Source organism: Mustela putorius, unplaced genomic scaffold (genome assembly GCF_011764305.1).
Source record: "Mustela putorius furo isolate JIRA1106 unplaced genomic scaffold, ASM1176430v1.1 tig00537227_pilon_pilon_pilon, whole genome shotgun sequence".
Taxonomy (NCBI): Eukaryota; Metazoa; Chordata; class Mammalia; order Carnivora; family Mustelidae; genus Mustela; species Mustela putorius.
Genome location: NW_025422368.1, coordinates 11217443 through 11237037, shown reverse-complemented (window position 1 = coordinate 11237037; position 19595 = coordinate 11217443). Strand labels below are relative to the sequence as shown.

Below are 19595 nucleotides of genomic sequence, written 5' to 3'. Positions count from 1 at the left end.
GGGACTGGGGCGGGGACTGGGGCGGGGACTAATATTTTGGGCCCACCCCGTTCCGGTGCTCTCGCAGGCCGGGGTTCTTCCGCAGCCGGCTGAGCGGGGGCGGTGCCCCGGCCGCCCTGGCGCCCCGCTACTGGGCAGGTAAGGAATTCCCGCCATGCGCGTCTTCCTCACTGGGCGTCCGCGGCCCGCGCTCGGGTCTCCATCCCGTGCCCCCGAGTTGTTGAAGGACGGTTTCGGAAGAAAAACCGCCTTCTGTCTTCAAAATGAGAAAAGTTAGGAAGTAGGGGGTGTGGGCACAGTTTGCTCCCGGGTGCGTTGGGTGGGTTCCCGCGAGGATCAGTTCATCCGACCTGAGGAGGAAGCCAGGGCTTGGAGAGGCGGCTCCGAGTCCTTCTGGGGCTCAGTCCCACCTCGCGTCAAGGTTTTTCGCAACTCCGGGGCGGTGTGTGGCGGGAACCGGTTGACGAAATGAATTTCTTGCCCTGAGAACCAGGAAGTAAGGCCGGCTCCGGGCCCAGATGCTCGTCGCGTGGAAGGCGTTCTGGGCCTCCGCGAGGTTGCGCGCCTCCGCGAGGTTGCGCGCCTCCGCGAGGTTGCGCGCCTCCGCGAGGTTGCGCGCCTCCGCGAGGTTGCGCGCCTCCGCGAGGTTGCGCGCCTCCGCGAGGTTGCGCGCCTCCGCGAGGTTCCGCGCAGCTTGTCACTCTGGCTTCCACGTTCCCGGAAATCGGAAAGTGGAGAGGGGGGTAAGGATCGGTCCGTACTTTGTCAGACGGGGAAAGCATTGCCCGACTGCCTGGAGCAGGAGAGACAGCACAGGGGTTATAAAGAGACCCTGAGAAAGGGAGAGATCATTTGGGAACCAGAGCTCTGTTCCTGCCCGAAAAAAAACCTGTCTGCCCCAGGAGCCCTAAAGAGGAGAGCATATTCAAGTCGGCCTTTTTCCTGTCTGGGGGTCATCCTGGAAAAGATCTATCAGAAAGTTCCTATGTCTTTTACGCTCTCATGCTGAACGTGCATTTGAAGTTTGCTTTCTACCTCTACCTCTCCAGGGCAAGCTCCTGATCTTGCGGGTCAGACCTGCTCCATCCACAGCCTTCTCCATCCAAGTACCTGTCCAGAATCGTTCAGGCCAGAAACCTTGGCGCAGCCTCCTCACCCTTCATTTCTGCACACGGGATTCTATTTGCTCTTCTCGGGAAACTGCCCAGCATCCTGGGACTGCCCCTTCCCTGCGACCGTTCTGGTCCAAGCCGCCAGCGCCTCCCGCCTGGATCGCTGGTGTCCTCTGCTATTGGTCTCTTCCTGTTTCTCTGCTTAGTCTAGTATCCTTTACTCCCAGCAGCAGCCCGGGTGTCTTTTCTAAGACCTGAGTATAGAGCATCTCTCTCCTATTCTGGAAGCCTCCGCCGTCTTCTCACTCAGCGGATACACAAAATCAATACAAAAGTTATAAAGCTTTAGGAGACCTGGTGCCTTACCGGTCTCATCTAATCTGCCACTTTCCTGCACCTTCCTCCCCAGACTTACTGTCTCCCTGCTGTTCTCAGCGAACCCACTTAAAGACTTTTATGTTTTTAGTATTCCTTTTACCGAAAACTTCGCCCACAGATATCCCAGTGTCTGACTTTCCCAGTTTTTTTAAAAAGATTTTATTTATTTATTTGACAAACAGAGATCACAAGTAGGCAGAGAGGCAGGCAGAGAGAGAGAAAGGGAAGCAGGCTCCCCGCTGAGCAGAGAGCCCTATGTGGGGCTCAATCCCAGGACCCTGAGATCATGTCCTGAGCCAAAGGCAGCGGCTTAACCCACTGAGCCACCCAGGCACTCAACTTTCCCAATTCTTGAGACCCCTAATCACAGGGGACTTTCACACTGAGGCTTTCTCTGACTACCCTGTTTTAAAGTGAAACTCCTCTGTTTATTTTTGTCCACTCCATTGGCATCATCTAGCCTAGTACAGAGTTTATTGGCTTATTGCCTGTCTTCGTGTATTAGAATATAAGTTCCATGAGTTCGGTTTTTCTTTTTTTCCTTGTTTTCCTAGTGCTTTATCTCCAAGAACTTGAATCAATATCCAGCACAAAGTGGACACTCAGTAAATATTTGATTTATTTCAATATTCAATATTTCAGAATATTGAAAAACAATGTTTTTATGTTTTTAATACATCCAAACATTATATATATATGAAAGATTTTATTTATTTATCTGACAGAGATTACAAGTAGGCAGAGAGAGAGAGGGAGGGGGAAGCAGGCTCACTGCTGAGCAGAGAGCCCAATGTGGGGCTCAAACCCAGGACCCTGAGATCATGACCTGAGCCAAAGGCAGAGGCTTTAACCCACTGAGCCACCCAGGCACCCCTATATATATTTTTAATATATCCAAAGCAAGGGCACCTGGGTGGCTCAGTCATTAAGTGTATGCCTTCAGCTTAGGTCCTGATCCCGGGGTTGAGCCCCACATTGGGCTCCCTGCTCTACTGGAAGCCTTCTTCTCCCTTTCCCACTCCTTCTGCTTGTGTTCCCTCTCACACTGTCTTTCTCTGTCAAATAAAATCTTGAAAAATATATATATATGTACATATACATATATATATATATATATATTCCAAAGCATTTTAAATTACTTAGAGTGAATTAAATCCATGCTTGAGAATTATGTATTATTTTTAATATACAGCATACCAACACATATCCTAGTTTGAAAAGGGCAGCCCTATGTAATTTAATAGGTCCAAAAGTGTCACCAGCTTTTGCCCATAATGCTGGTACTGAGTTGTCCAGAAATAAAGATAATGGTTATCTAGCATATTTCACTTAAGAAAGCATGGGAATGTGTATTTTAGGGAGGTTATAAATATATTAAAAATGCTGTGCTTAATAAAATAAGACTGCTGCTACCTGAAAAGCTTAACTATATTGTCAGACCTCTTATTTCTGCTCTGTCAGTAGCCCCTCACTGCTATTCTGAAAACTGAGCTTTAATACAAATCTGCACATTTCTTTTCTTTTAAAAAAAAATGTTATATAAGAATAAGTTTGCCATAAAATAATTATTCCAACATTTTTAAAAAATCACCTAATAAGTGATAGGCGCTTTGCATTTGTTGGTTTAAAATCTTACAGCAAGTCTTAGGTATTATCATCTCTGTTTTACAGATAAGAAAACAAGATCCAAGGAAATTCAGTTATTAAGTCTGGTCATAATGGGTTTGTGGAAGAGCTTCATTAGAACCCAGGCCCATGCAAATTCTTCCTCCCCTCTATACTCTCTTCCTCTGATCAGAGTGCTAATGAATCAGTCTTAAAACTTCATTAATTCATTTGACAAAAATCTTTTATTTCCCATTTGGGGCACAGTACTTTGTCTTTTTGAGAACATCTATATGAGTAAGAAGTATTGATTTCCACAAGGAAACATTTGTTTTAGTATATTTCTCAGTTATCATCTTATCTTTGTTCTTGTCTGAGTTGTCTTATTTGAAAATGTGAATGGTCACCATGAGAATTAATGGCATGAGAAAAGTCATAAAGATGTTTATTTATTTGTAAGCGATATATCTTTTTCTACTTATATTAATCCTAAGCACACTAATTTTTAAAATTTTAGTTAATTTTATTTTATTTTCAGTGTCCCGAAGTTCATTGTTTATGCACCACACCCAGTGTTCCATGCAGTACGTGCCCTTTATAATACCCACCACCAGGCTTACCCCTCCACTGTCCCCCTCCAAAACCCTCAGTTCGTTTCTCAGAGTCCACAGTCTCTTGTGGTTTGTCTCCCCCTCCAATTTCTCCCAACTCACTTCTCTTCTCCATGTCCCAGTGTCTTGAATGCTTTGAAAGAAGTGATACATTTCATTTTTTCTCTACAGTAACTTATTTTTTTTATTGAAAATGCAGAAAGCAAGTGAAAACAAAACTTTCCTAAAAATCACCATCAAGAGATAATCACTGTTAATGTTTTAGTGCATATTCTTCCAGATGTGTGTGTGTGACATATGAATGTGTGTTTAAAGTAAAATTTTAAATTCTGAGATTTAGAACTTACAGACATATATAGAGAGAGGAGTTGTCAGAGGCTTTCCTTTTTTTTTTTTTGTTTTTTTTTTTGGTAGCCCTATGCTGTCCCCTCTGCTAGAAATCTGTGTTTAGGAAAGGTACTGAATTTATTCCTGGTCCTAAGACAGACACTTTTTTTTAATTTATTTTTTATTTCCAGCATAACAGTATTCATTATTTTTGCACCACACCCAGTGCTCCATGCAATCCATGCCCTCTATAATACCCACCACCTGGTACCCCGACCTCCCACCGCCCGCCCCTTCAAAATCCTCAGATTGTTTTTCAGAGTCCATAGTCTCTCATGGTTCACCTCCCCTTCCAAATTCCCCAAACTCCCTTCTCCTCTCTAACTCCCCATGTCCTCCATGCTATTTGTTATGCTCCACAAATAAGTGAAACCATATGATAATTGACTCTCTGCTTGACTTATTTCACTCAGCATAATCTCTTCCAGTCCCTTCCATGTTGCTACAAAAGTTGGGTATTCGTACTTTCTGATGGAGGCATAATACTCCATAGTGTATATGGACCACATCTTCCTATCCATTCTTCCGTTGAAGGGCATCTTGGTTCTTTTCACATTCTTTTCACATTTTGGTGACCGTGGACATTGCTGCTATAAGCATTGGGGTACAGATGGCCCTTCTTTTCACTAAGACAGACTTTTTATTCTCAATTCTTTGTAATTTAGTTCTAGCCTTTAGGATTACCAAGCAGTCCTCCTTCTACTAGTTTTGTCAATCACATTGTACTTCTTAAAATGGAGAGAAATCTGAGTAAATAAAGAAAAATAATGTGAATGGAGCCACTGCAAAGTCTATAGGCAGATATAGTTTCTTAATTTAAAAAAAAAAAGTCTTTCTCTCACTCAACACAATATTTTAAGTAGTTACTAAAGCCCAATTTGGTTGGGTCTCTGCTTAGGAGAACACACCATCTAAAAGAGAAGGCAGACACATAAACAGTAAAATATGTTAATCATTATACTAGAAGAATGACTGGTGACAGTTTGGAGCAAAAGATATGACTCTCAGGGAAAGCCAACAGTGCCTTTTGCATTGAGCTTAAAGAAATCATAGGCATTTGCCCAGTGACCCTCAAGGTGATTGGGCAGTTCTTTTACCTAGCACTAGGTGACCTCACCTCCTGCTTCACCAAGAAAATAACATTGCGTGGGAGTTCTCCCTCTCCCTTCAAATATGTCTGTATCCAAACCCCTCTTTCTAGATTTGGAAGAAAAATTTTCCTTCAGTTCAGGGCTGACATCTTTACATATACTCTGTTCACTATCCCTTTTGTATCCTCAACCAAGCTTAACTCTTAAAACAAATCCTAAACCAGGAGTTTTAAGGGCGTGGTTGGGGTCCCCAAGTCTCTTTCAAGAGATTCATAGAGTCAAAATCACTTATGGGTAAAAGATTCATTCAGAGTACAGAATTCAGAGATTCATTCAGATTTTAATGAAACAAAGTTCATTGATACAGTTTCAGATTTCACATTGCAGCTGTTAGGAAATTCTCTTTTATCAAGTTTCACTATAGTGTCAAAGAGAAGTATCTACTACTTTGTGAAAAGAGTATTAAAATTCCATTTCCAACTCTATGGATTTTCTTCATATGTGTCATCCAAATCAGTATAATGCAGCAGAGTAAATGCAAAAACAAATATGAGAATCCAGCTGTCTTCTATTAAGCTGAATATTAAAGAGATTAGCAAAACTATAAAATAATGTCACTCTTCTTTTTATTTTGGAGAATGTAGTTATTTTTATCAAAATATATTATGTATGCTAACATGTAGTATATTCCTTATTTTTAATCAGTTAGTGAATAAGTAATTTTTAAATTTTTCAGTGTCAATTTCTAATAAGGTAATTATTTGTAGATATAACCAACATAAACAAAAGCTCTTTGGATTCTACAGAAATTTTTAATAGTGTAAAGGTCATTGAGACCAAATTTGAGAACTGATGCCTTCCCCCTCCTTCCCTTCAAAGCCATATTTCTTAGAAAATGCATTTTTACCATTCACTCACTGAGCCATTAAAAATTTTCTTAAGCCACCCACTTCCAAATCTAACACACTCGTCAGTGTTTATTGGACCTCTCTGGGTCTTATATACCAACCTATCCTCCTTTCTAGAAATCTCTGCTATGCTATTGTCCTAGTTTTCTTCTTACCTCCATGGTTCATCAGTACTTTTTTTTTTTTTAAGATTTATTTATTTATTGGGGCACCTGGGTTGCTCAGTGGGTTAAACCTTTGCCTTCAGCTCAGATCATGATCTCAGGGTCCTGGGATCGAGCCCCACATTGGGCTCTCTGCTCAGCAGGGACCCTGCTTCCCCCTCTCTGCAGGGAGCCTGCTTCTCCCTCTCTGCCTACTTGTGATCTCTCTGTCTCTCCCTGTTAAATAAATAAATAAGTAAATATATAAATATATTTTTAAAAAGATTTATTTATTTGACAGACAGAGATCAAACTCCTTGCCTGGGCGTAATCAATGTTCTTGGTGCTATTCCTACTGCCTGGAATTTCCTTTTAGGTTGATCCTCATTCCTTTTCACTCATCCTTCCAATCTCTCTCCCCACCCAGATCTGTCTTGATATGTTTCCTTCAGACTGCCTTGGCTCCATTCTTACTGGGCCTCCACAGCCTGCACACACCACTTGGAACATTTATCAGTCACTGTAATTATTCATATCCTCTGCTGGTCTGAGAAGCTTGAAAATAAAGATTTTTTTCTCTTTTCTGTAGCTCCCATCACTTAGTACAGAGCCTGACATACGTTGAACATATGAATAAATGAAAGGAAATGTCTTGTTTTTATATAGAAAAGAGAGTGACCTGAACAGTGCATTGAGTTATTAAAGTAGGGACCTATGGAATGAATTTTGGAGTCAGATATGAGTTCAAGTCCAGCTCTCATTTACTGTCTTTGTGAAGTAAAGATATTAAAATTGCCTTCATCAATGTAAGGACTAAGTGAAATATATGAATCACCTAGCATGGTACTCGACAACAAATTCATTCATTCTTAACTCTTAACAGCAATATTTAAAAGTCGCTAATCAGTAGTTATCTATTAACAAATGAAATGGAGACATGGAGCTTACAGTCTAAAGGGGGAAGCAGATAATAAATAAGCAAATAAATACATGATTACAATTACATTGTGCAGTGGTGAAAGATATTTGGGTTGAAGGCAGATAGACCTACTTAGATGTGGTGGTCAAAGAAGGCCAAAGAGAAGAGAATACAAATATGGAAGCCTACGATACAGGGTGACATTTTGGTTTTTTTACTCTTTTATAGCTTCTGAATTTTGTACCACAAAAATATATCCTTTACTCCAAAAATTAATTATGTTACATTTTAAAGATAAAAGTACAGAGGGAATAAGGAGAATAATTGACAGAAGAATATCTGAATCCCTGTCTTGATTAATTAGACGAAAGTTGCCACTTGCTGAGAATGAGAAGCATGGAGGTCAAATAAAACCACATGGAGAGAGGTAAAGGCATGAAACAGTCACTAAGGACAATGAGCAAAGGCAACAGGATTCACAGCAGTGTAGAAGGCTACATGGAAAGAGGGTCTCCATAAATTTGTGTTCATACCTTTCTGCTCAGCTATCTAATTCTCTATACCTATATTCAGCAGTGCCTGTGTACAAGTAGAATTGTGAAATGTATCCCTGGCTGTCACTCTCCAGGGTGGAGTGTCAAAAGAAAGAGGGGACTGAGGAAATAAAGGTTCTCTCTGGAGTGTAGTTAAGGTGGTAAACCACAGGGTTTGGCTTAGTAGGGAATGAATTATTATCAGACAGTTCTGTTGGACTCAAAGTGGTAGGAAAAGTTAGTTATTTACCATATCTTTTAGTTATTTCATTGTTTTACTTCTACCCAAGAGTGTTGGAAAATGTTTAAATAAATACTGATTGAGAAAAATATCTTTAATTGAAAAATAAATATTTTATGAATAGAATTGATTCCTGAATATCTTCTGAATTTTCAGGAATTTTCTGAAAAAGTGAATTTTTCACTTCTTTGTGTAAATTGCACTTCAGAAATATCAGAAAAATAATTCTTCAATTTATCATGGATAATTATAGGTGGAGAAAAAAAGTAAGACTAGATGACAATTAGACAAATAAACCACAATTTTAATTTCTTCTTAGAATATCAATTAGTTGGGGTGCCTGGATGGCTCAGTGGGTTAAAGCCTCTGCCTTCACTTTGGGTCATGGTCTCAGGGTCCTGGGATTGAGCCCCATGTCGGGCTCCCTGCTCGGCGGGGAGCCTTCTCCCCTCTTCTTCTGCTGCCTGCCTCTCTGCCTACTTGTGATCTCTGTCAAATAAATTAAAAAAAAAAAAAAGAATATCAATTAGTGTTCCTTTATTATGGTGTAATCAGTTGCCGACTTTTCACATATTGTAGCAAAATGTGATTTATAAGCTTACAGATGTCATCCCTAAAACTACCATAAAATTTTAATGAGAATTTTCTGTATTTTAGGAATAGAAGATGAACAAACCCATAACATCTTCCACATATGTGCGCTGCCTCAATCTTGGACTAATTAGGAAGCTGTCAGATTTTATTGATCCTCAAGAAGGATGGAAGAAGTTAGCGGTAGCTATTAAAAAACCATCTGGTGATGATAGATACAATCAGTTTCACATAAGGTAACGTATAAAATTCTCTTCCTTTTTAAATTCTTACATCACAGTCTAGAATGATTAATAGATATAAATATCATCTAATGTTGCAATTCAGAAAATAAAACTCAGGGGAAAATAATGCTAATAAGTAACCTCTTTTTTTCCATTTTTGCAATTTTTGGTTCTTTCTCCATTATGTCAGCTAGGCTAGTGTTGTGATCTTGAAAATAAGTTTTTGGGTTAGAATCAAGATTCCCACTTTTACTCTAGTTTTCTGTTTAGCAAGCTGAGAAATTTCCCTCAGCCTCACACTTGTCACATCCAGATTGAACATAAGGGTATTATAAGAATCTCTAGTAAAAATCTAAGTGTGTAAATTTCTACTTCCCTTGACAGTGTACTTCAAATTGACATTTTAAAGTTGCTTGTAAATATACACATCTGTGAACGGAAGCCTCAGATCTTAGTGAGGATTTTACAACACTGTCTTCAGATGATCTCATTTTCATCTCTGTTTACCTCTGCTTGATTTACTATAAAATGTGTGTACAGATTTTATTTTTGTCAGTGATTTCAACCCAAATTTCAGCCCCAAATTTGTGTTTGGATGTAAGAAGAAAAGACATTAATTTGTGATTTTCAGCATTAACCTGATAAAGATCCCAAAGCCTTAACTCCCATCTTAGTCCTTCCAGGAAACATTTCCTTATATGAAGGATAAACATCTTAAATTACTTGAAAGAAATTTAGGTTTCGGAATGCCTGTGTGGCTCAGTCCATTAAGCATCTGCCTTTGACTCGGGTCACGATGCCAGGATTCTGGGATCAAGTCCCATATTCAGCTTCTTGCTCAGCAGGGAGCCTGCTTTTCCCTCAGCCTGCTACTCCCCCTGCTACTTCCCCCTGTGTTCTCTCTCCCCTCTCTGTCTGACAAATAAATAAATAAAATCTTAAAAAGAGGCAGATTAAGTTGAAAGCAACTTTCAAAGATAATTTATTGATATTACTATTAAAAACTTTTAGAGAATAGCTGAGACAATGTTGGTGAGGAGAAAAAGCTCTTCTCTACAGAATAATGGTGGCAAATAATTATTGAAAGATTTATAAAAAGTTACCAATTTACAATCACCCATGCAAGACTCATCAGCGTCGCTAATACCACAAGATGAAAAGTTGTTGATGAACAAGATATGCACAGGATTTCGAAGAATTATTCACAGGTTACTTATGAATTATGAAGGGTAAAAGTACTTTTATAAAGAAAAAAAATCTGAAATACACCTCCTTAACTAAGTAATCAAAGTTTGGGTCACTGATAATGGCACAGACTGCATTATGTGGGTCTGGTACAGTACAGTGGGACGAACATGTCACCTAGGTAGTGTTTTTACCAAACATTTTTTTTTTAAGATTTTTTATTTATATATTTGACAGAGAGAGAGAGAAGGATCACAAGCAGGCAGAGAGGCAGACAGAGAGGGTGGGGGGAAGCAGGCTCCCTGCTGAGCAGAGAGACCAATTCGGGGCTCGATCCCAGGATCCTGGGATCATGACCCAAGCCAAAGGCAGAGGCTTAACCAACTGAGCCACCCAGGTGCCCCACTTACCAAATATTTTTAACCTGAATTTAATCATGAGAAAGTAGCCAGACAAGTCTAGACTATGAGACATTCTACAGGGTGTTTAGCTTATACTGTAACATGTATGCATGCACACACACACACACACACACACACACATACACACAGGGAGAGGGAGAAGGCAAGAATACAAGTGTGGCAAAGTGTTATCCACTGGCCAGTTGGTGTATCTAGGTGAAAGGGAAACAGTTTTTCATGGTATTATTCTTACAACTTTTCTGTAAGTTTGAAATTTTGCAACATAAAAAATTTGGAGGCAAAGCAGAAAAAAATTGTTAAGTTTTTAAACGTTACTTTTCAAACGAATTTTTGAAGAAGAATGAAAAACTAATCTGTTTTTCCTTTAATGTAATTGAAATATAGTAAGGATCAAAGGAATAATTCTCCAAGTTTATGCATAGTATTCTGTTTCATGAAGGAGAATGATTTATTAAAAAATCCTATGGCTAGCAGAGTCATAAAACAGGTAGGGAAGTAATTCAGTTTAGTAGGTTGAGAGCACACCCTTATGTCAAGTGAGACAGCTGAATTTGGATCTCAGTTTAAATACTGTGTTTTTGCTGTATGGCTATGGGCTGGTTACTTGACCTCTCCACACCTGGCTTTCTCATTAATAAATGAGTGTTGTATCCATAGTATCTTTGAGAATTAAATGAGTTCATGTGGGTGCATCCTGAGCAGGTACTCAGTAAGTATTCAGTGTATGTTAACTTACAGGATCATCACCTTCAGCATCTTTTCCCCTTCTGCCTATCTTCCTGGTTCTCTGTAATTCTTGCTAGTTTTTCTGCGGCCCCTCTCCTTTAATGCTGTAGGAGGTACTGTGGGCGAGGCGGGAGCATGGGGGAATAATTCCTATTTTCAGTGAAGTCTATTTCATACTAATTTTGGGGTTTTGTCACTTGCTTTTAAGGAGATTTGAAGCATTACTTCAAACTGGAAAAAGCCCCACTTGTGAATTACTGTTTGACTGGGGCACCACAAATTGTACAGTTGGTGATCTTGTGGATCTTTTGATTCAAAATGAGTTTTTTGCTGCAGCAAGTCTTTTGCTACCAGGTAAATGGAGTGTGAGTAGGACATCAACAACTAGGGTGGAAAGGCAAGTAGCAGAAATAGGAACATGTCTCCTTACTCTTACTTTTTTCTCCTGGTAGATGAGCCTTACATTTGAGACTGCTTTTCATTCTTTCCACGTTCCCTAACTCATACAAGCACCTTAGACATAAGGCACTGCAGACTTGCCACTAAGGAGATAGAGGCTTCATGATCGGGTCTGAGCCCACCATTCAAGTCAGGGAGTTTTGTGCCAGTAGGAAGTTTAGAAGGACGGAAATTAGTTTTTTGGGTTTTTGTGGGGGGTTTTTGTGATTTGTGGGGGTGTTTTGTTTGTTTGTTTTAGCTCTTTCTTTTTTTCACCCTCAACTTCTACTCCAATGGGATCTGTGACCATGATTTCCCTACGTTGTATTCTGTTGGGTCACTGTCTGGATGCCTTCCTCATAACCTTATTTTTTTCCTTTGATGCCATTTACACTAGTAGTTCTCACTGTTTTGTGTGTAGATTCCTGGCTTTATTCCAGACCTCATTATCAGAATTCTTGACTTGGGTTAAGGCCGATGTTTTTAAACAAACACTTCAGTGCTTCTGATATAGTTGGCTCGTATGTTTTTTTGAAAATACTACCTTACCTTCTCTATTCATCTTTATCCAAAACGTACAAGTTCTTACTAGGTAGCTTCTTGTGTGTGCTGTGAGAAAAGGAGGTTTAAGCTGTGGAAATGGGAATGACATCAAATGAACTGAGTTCCTAGTTTAACTTTTTCGTAAACACTTTTTCTTATGAGAGGACAATTTGTATCGTACTTCATTTGGCAGATGCTGTTCCCAAAACAGTTAATATACTACCTTCTAATGAAGCTGTAACAGTTCAGCAGAAACAGTTGCCTCTCTGTGGCAAAGACAGGACATTTGTGGTACCTGTGCAGAATCTTGAACAAAATTTTATGCCACCTGACTCCTCAAGTCCAGAAAATCCAAGTTTAGAAGGTAGTGATACACGTAAGTAACATTTGCAGTGCTTTCTGCTAGTGGGTTTGTCATTAAAACCAAAGTTGCTTTGAAATCAATCTCTCCTTTTTTGTGTGCACACTGGCCATAGCTTTTTTTTTTTTAAAGATGTTATTTATTTATTTGAGAGAGAGCACACAAGCCATGGGAGGGGCAGAGAGAGAGGAAGAAGCAGGCTCCCTGCTAAGCAAGAAGCCGACATGGGGCTCAATCCCAGGACTATGGGATCATGGCCTGAGCTGAAGGTAGACAGTTAAACGACTGAGCCACCCAGGTGCCCTGGTCATAGCTCTTCTGGGGGTTTTCTTTTTTTCTCTCCTGACTTACTAAGCACCATCATCATTGTATTAGTCAGTGTGTTATCAGTGAATACAGGCAATAGGACATACAAACAACTGCAAAAGTATGACAAATTGTATAAATATTTATATAACTTGAAAAGGTCATTTTAGGGGACCTGGATAGCTCAGTCAGTTAAGTGTCTGCCTTTGGCTCAGGTCATGAGCCCAGAATCCTGGGATCGAGTCCTGAATCAGGCTCCCTGCTCAGTGGGGAGTCTGCTTCTCTCTCTGCCTGCCACTCCCTCTGCTTGTGCTTTCTCTCTCTCTGTCAAATAAATAGATAAAATATTAAAAGCAAGCAAGCAAGAAAGGGTCATTTTATAAAGAAAATAAGTGACTAGAGTTTTGGGTGGAGGATCACCAGGCAGAATTTTCAAGATGAAGCTTAAATTTTTATTTTTAAAAGATAGCTGTACTCTCTCTTATCACACCTGATCCAAAGTTGTAAATATTTGCATATATATGAAATAATCATGTTGAAAAAATATTAAGGTTCTTAAAACCAATATCTTTTTTATCAAAGTAGTTTTTCCTTATTTTATTGACATTATAGGTTTTCACAATTTTTCATTTTATGAATTGAAGAATGTCACAAATAATTTTGATGAGAGACCCATTTCTCTCGGTGGCAACAAGATGGGAGAGGGAGGATTTGGAGTTGTATATAAAGGCTTCATGAACAACAAAACTGTAGCAGTGAAGAAACTTGCAGCGGTAAGTTATATGTTTAGGAGTAAAAAGAATTAAAGGAAAAGTTGCTTCCTGGTGTGCTATACTGTAAGTTTTAAATTAATCTTTGGGAAATATATTATTTCAGTGTGTGTTTTCTTTTAAACATCATTCTAAGCTGGTAGTTCTTAACACTTAAAAAACTGTTGAAAGCTATGGATCCTGTTTCTACAGAAATGTAGTTATAGGCATACACATATGAGTATACATATAATTCCAGAAGATTCACAAAATGAAGTTAAGAAGCCCCGTTCTACATAGTGCTTCATGCATAATCTAGATGAAAATGGGAAGATACTAAGAAAATTTTGTAAAAACAGCTTTCTTATGTTACTTTTCTCATTTAAAAATAAGCTTAAAAATATAATAAAAAAGATTTAAAAAATTCTTGTCTAAGTCCTTCATTCCCATTTCTCCTAGACTGTTCACTGTGTACTTGATTTGTTATATTATAATTCTGTTATTATATTCTAGAAATATCCATATAATATACATTTATATGATGAAGATAGTCACCTGTTATCATATATGTTACAAATATTTTGTAGATTTTATTTGTCTTTTTCCCTTCAAATTTGCTTATGTTTTCTGTTACAACAAATGTCTTCTTCAGAATGCTTCTCATATTATTTCATTTTGTTTCTATAGTAACTCAGTGAGGTTTTTATGGTTATATGGTTTATAAGGATTTTTTTCCTTCCACTAACTAGCCATGGGACTTTGAACAAATCATTCATATTTCTAGTTCTCAGTTATTCTATAAAATGGGGAAAAAAATGCCTTACATTTTAAAAGAAAGCAAGATCAGCCAGGCCATCTTTTGCACCTCCTGATAGCTTTAAGAGCTTTGAGGTTATTGTATTGTATTATATATTCTTTTATTTTTCAGATGGTTGACATTAGTACTGAAGAACTGAGACAGCAGTTTGATCAAGAAATAAAAGTTATGGCAAAGTAAGTTAATTTGACAACGTAGTAGAGTGGAAAAGAGCAGCTCAAGGAGTAGGAGACCTGGTTTCTCACCCAGAGTGTGCCATGAACTAGTGATATTTCCAGATATGTAGAATTAAACTAAAGGGTTTAAATGAGAGGAATTGAAGGAATTTTGATTCTACAAGTCTGTGACTACATATATTCACATGCCTGAAGCTTAAATCTCACTTGTTACTTTACATCAGAGCAAAGTTCCAAAGGATTTCAACTATCATCTTTGTGGCTCCCAGAATTCATGAGAAATAAGTTATAGAGGTACAAAAAAAATACAGAATTATTGGCCCTTAGATATATTAACAACCCTAAACCAGGAAAAATTTGTATGCCAGTATCCTTAGAAGACATGGATGTCTTAGAAGACATTGGCTGTCATCAGGAAGAGTGAGAGAAACAAATCAGGATTCTATTCTGATAATTGTAGTGCAGTGTATTTTATGTGTCTGGTCTCATTTAATTTCATAACAGTTATTATAACCTCCCCTACCTTTTTTTTTTCCCATGAGATTTAGAAAAATTAGCCAGTAAAAAATCAGCTCTGTTTTTCATATCCATATCCCTACAGAAATGTAGTTATGGACATACACATATGATGCCAGATCCTGAGCTTTTTTCTTTTTCGTTTTCTTAAATTTATTTATTTTTTACTCCTGAAATGTAATTGACATACAATGTTAATATTAGTTTCAGGTATAACATGCCAACTCAGCAGTTGTATGCATTACTCAGTGTTCACCACAATATGTATAGTCCCCATCTGTCACCTTACAACATTATTGATATGAATCCTGATGAAATTTACCAATTTTATACTCAATTACACTCACTGCTATAAATTACAAATTGTGATTGCTTAACCTCAAGATAGAAATAATAGACTGGAATTAATTCAGTCATAGTAAAAATAATGCACACTGATTAAAAAAAAAGAAAAGCCTCTTTCTTTTGGGATTTTTTTCCCCTGTCACTCTGCAATCCTAAAAGTAATTTGTTCAAAATAGAGAAATAATAAAAAGCGTTTCTTAAATATATCACTCAGAGTGAGCCATGGCTAATATTTTGAGGTACTTGCTTCATGATGTGTGTGTAGCTTTTTTCCCATGTCATTAAAAATAATTTTAAAACATTTTGTTAGTCTATTAGTTTTAATTTACATATATAATCTTATATGCTGAATTAATCATTCAGCATATATGATTATATTTTGTGAAACCAGTACTCTCCTAGTTTTGTTTCTAATTTTCAACATTACAAATTAAAGTTCCTTTAAATCTCCTTGTATATAAATCTTTAAATGCAACTCTGCTTATTTTATCAGGTAGAATGCTAAAGAATCACTGGTTCAGAACGCATGAACTTCTTAAAAACTTTCCAAGTACATGTCCAAATGGCCTTTTAAATAAATTATGGTAATTTACATGCCTATCAGCAATGTATTACAATTTAAATTTCACTGCTACTTTACCACCATTGAATATTCTTACTGTTTCTTAATAAGTACCAATTTCTGGATCTTACCAGCAGAATGACCCCAGCCAAGTTTCTTAACTATTAGTTTTCGTATCTATAAAATGGGATAATAATAGTGTGTACTTCATTAAGTTATTATGAGGATTAAATAAAACAGAGCAGGTAAATCACTTACCACAGTGCCTTCTATATAGTATGAACTCAGGAAATGTTACCTACTTGTTTTTAAAATGTGCCATTTAAAATAAATAAATAAAATGTGCCAGTTTGATGGAAAATAGAGTACTTATTTGTTTTAATTTGCACTTCTTAAAATATTTATGAGGATAGACTGATTTCAATTCTCATTTGAAATCATGAAATCCCAGAATTTTATATGATTTTATATCAACAAAGTGAGTAAGCACTTAGATGGAATGCATATCATGTTCGAAGTATATTTCTAGGCTCTTATCTATTTGCTCGTTCAATTCTCACAGCATCCTTGTTACATCATAGGGGTTATTATCCACATTTGGTGAAGTTGCTGAGGCTTGGTGAGATGTTAACTTATTAAGTGTTAATTTGGCCTATAAGTCAAATATCGGGGGGGGGCGGTGGCAAAGCTGAACTTTAAACTTAGGACTTTGCCCAGTTTTCTTTCTGCTCTACCACAAATACCTAAGGTTTTGTTATAGTTCAGCTCTCTTTAGTTTTATTCCTTTCAAGTAGATAAAACTCAAATTAGGTCATAAATAATAAGATATCATTAAAGATCAACAATATACAAATTAGATGTAGTTAGAGATCAAATGTCTATAAGTCAGTGCTTTGGATATGTTAGAAAATTCTTGAAAGGGTCATCATAGCAGTTTCAACAGACTTCTTGAAATCTTTCCTGTAAAGCTATCATTGAACATTGTACTACACAAAGGTAGTTATTAGGCCAATCCTTAACCAAACTATCACAAGTTTCAAAGCTCTAAATTATTGAACTTTAACTATAAAATAGAAACAGTAGGTGTCTGGCTGGCTCAGTTGCTCTAGAAGAGCATTAGATTCTTGACCTTAGGGTTGTGAGTTCAAACCTCATGCTGGGAGTAGAGATTACTTAAATAAATAAAATAGAAAAAGGATGTTTTTCTAATGTTGATCAGTATTGACAAAGAACTACAGAAAATTGTAAATGGCTACAATAAACAAATAAATGTTATAAACATATGTATCATAATATATATAGCATATCATTATTTTATTGTGCTTTTTTTCTGTTAAAGCTCTAAATTGAATAACCTCCAACCAACAGCTGAATATATGTATGTGTCATAATAATTTTGAGTGGCAAATTATTTGTCGTAGGTGTCAACATGAGAACTTAGTAGAACTGCTTGGTTTCTCAAGTGATGGAGATGACCTCTGCTTAGTCTATGTTTATATGCCCAATGGCTCATTGCTAGACAGGCTGTCTTGCTTGGTAAGATATTTGCTCATCAGATTGTTTGGCTTTCTGTTTATGTATTGGAATACTAATATTCACCTTGTTACAAAATTATTTAAACCACATTAATCTTAATATTTTTCTGCTCTTTGAAAATTATATGGTTGATAGATAAACAGCTGGGATTGCTATTCTATAAGGTGATAATCTTAAATACAAAATTACCAGTCAAGACAAATCTTTGGAGGTGCTCCTATATATTTTTATTGTCAAATAAGAAATGCTGACTCGGACTTGATCTTACTTAGAGATTATTTTTGGACAATTTTTAAAAATTACAATCCCAAATTCTCGGTGATATAATATCATTTTCAGTAGTTGCTTGGAAAAATGTTCTGTTATATATTTTCTATAGATTTTTTATCCTTTTTTTTAATGGGTTGGTTACTTCATAAGGATGATACTCCACCACTCCCTTGGCATATGAGATGCAAGATTGCTCAAGATGCAGCTAATGGCATCAGCTTTTTACATGAAAACCATCATATTCATAGAGACATTAAAAGGTAAATGCTGTTCTAAAAAATGTTTTTTGGAAAACCATCTTCGTAGAATAACTTGCTCTCATTCTTTCTATTCAAATTTCATATGCATGTCTTAACTTACAGTACTCCTTGAAAGCTCTTCTCATTAAAACATCTATAATCTCCTTTTTTCGAAACCCACGTAGCTATTTTTAGTATTCATCCTACATGATCTTTTTTTGAATAGCATGGCATTTTGTTTCTCTTGACTGCTTTTGCCTTGTCAAAATTATTTTCTGGATCACCACTGTTTTCTGAATCACTGTCATCCTTCATGGGTGCATTTCAATTTTCTTCTTGCATAAATAGCCAATATTAATTAAGCACCTACTATGTGCTAGGCACTGTAGATAATATAGTTAGCAAAAGTAGCACTTGTAGTGTTTGAAATCAATCAAATGATCACTAATAATAGAAAATTAATAAGGAGTATATAGTATTTAATGTACAGTATTAGTATAAACAAGAGTTTTCTGAGGAAGTGCTATTTTAGCAGAGATCCAAAGAATGAGTAGGAAATAAGTGGGCACAATTTGAAGGTAACTACAGAAGGTAGGGAGAAAATCATTTTAGACAGAATGGACTGCATTTTTAAGACCAGTATTGAGAGGGAACATGAAAGCATAGATAAATTTTTGGAAGTGAAATGAATACAGTATAACTGAAATGCAGAAATTAAAGGAATGATTGATATAAAATAAAATTATAGAAGTCAGCCTGAAACTAAACCTGTAGGATCTAATAGACTAATGTAAGGACTTTAGTTTTATTATAAATGTAATAAGATGCCACTGAAAAATTATAAGAAGAGATGTGGCATCGTGTTTAAGTTTGGAGAAGATCCCTTTGACTTGAGTGTAGAGAACAGTTGGTAGGAAGGGCTAGTTAGGAAGCTATTACAGAAGTTGTGGTGGTAGCAGTTCATTATCAAAAGAAGTGAACAGATTTGAGAGATTAAGATGGCAGGACTGGGTGCTGGGTGTCTCAGTCGGTTAAGCATCTACCTTCGGCTCAAGTCATGATCCCTGGGTCCTGGGATAAAGCCCCAAGCAGGGAGCCTGCTTCTTCCTCTCCTTCTGTCCCTCCCCCACTCATGCCCTCTCTCACTTGCTCAGCTCACTCTCTTTTGCTCTCACTCTCTTTCAAATAAATTTTTAAAATCTTGAAAAAAAAAATAAGATGTGAGGACGTGCTGATATCTTGGCTGCAGAAGGATCAGAAAGAGGGACATGTCAGGAATGACTCCTGGATTTCTAGCTTCCTGAATTGCATTCTGGGATGATTGTAGCATGATTCACTTACATAGAAAGCACTGGAAGAGGACTAGGTTGACGGTTGAGAATGTGAAATCTCTTTTGTACATGTTGTGTTTAAGATTCTTTTAAGATATGGAAGTGGAGGGGCACCTGGGTGACTCAGTGGGTTAGCCTCTGCCTTCAGCTCGCGTCGTGATCTTGGGGTCCTGGGATTGAGCCCCACATCCGGCTGTCTACTCAATGGTGGGCCTGCTTTCCCCTCTCTCTGCCTGCCTCCCTGCCTACTTGTGATATCTCTCTCTCTGTCAAATAAATAAATAAAATTTATAGAAGTAGAAATGTTAGTGTCATATACAGATATGGAGC

At 37.6% G+C, this 19595-nt stretch overlaps 1 protein-coding gene across 4 annotated transcripts in view; it reads left to right on the top strand.

Annotated features, from left to right (window-relative positions):
- Positions 1–34: 34 nt before the first annotated feature.
- Positions 35–19595, top strand: part of IRAK4 (interleukin 1 receptor associated kinase 4) — a 29294-nt gene continuing 9733 nt past the window's right edge. The window contains exons 1-9 of one of the 4 annotated variants that reach the window (XM_045072970.1): positions 54–138; positions 1050–1294; positions 8586–8755; positions 11285–11430; positions 12251–12433; positions 13337–13497; positions 14402–14466; positions 17311–17425; positions 17846–17955. In XM_045072970.1, the coding sequence (XP_044928905.1) occupies positions 8595–8755; positions 11285–11430; positions 12251–12433; positions 13337–13497; positions 14402–14466; positions 17311–17425; positions 17846–17955 (941 nt within the window). In that variant the 5' untranslated portion in view covers positions 54–138; positions 1050–1294; positions 8586–8594. Of the gene's footprint in view, positions 139–659; positions 744–1049; positions 1295–8585; positions 8756–11284; positions 11431–12250; positions 12434–13336; positions 13498–14401; positions 14467–17310; positions 17426–17845; positions 17956–19595 lie in introns of those variants that run through there. The other 3 variants (XM_004765563.3, XM_013063025.2, XM_045072971.1) reach the window with 3 other exon arrangements.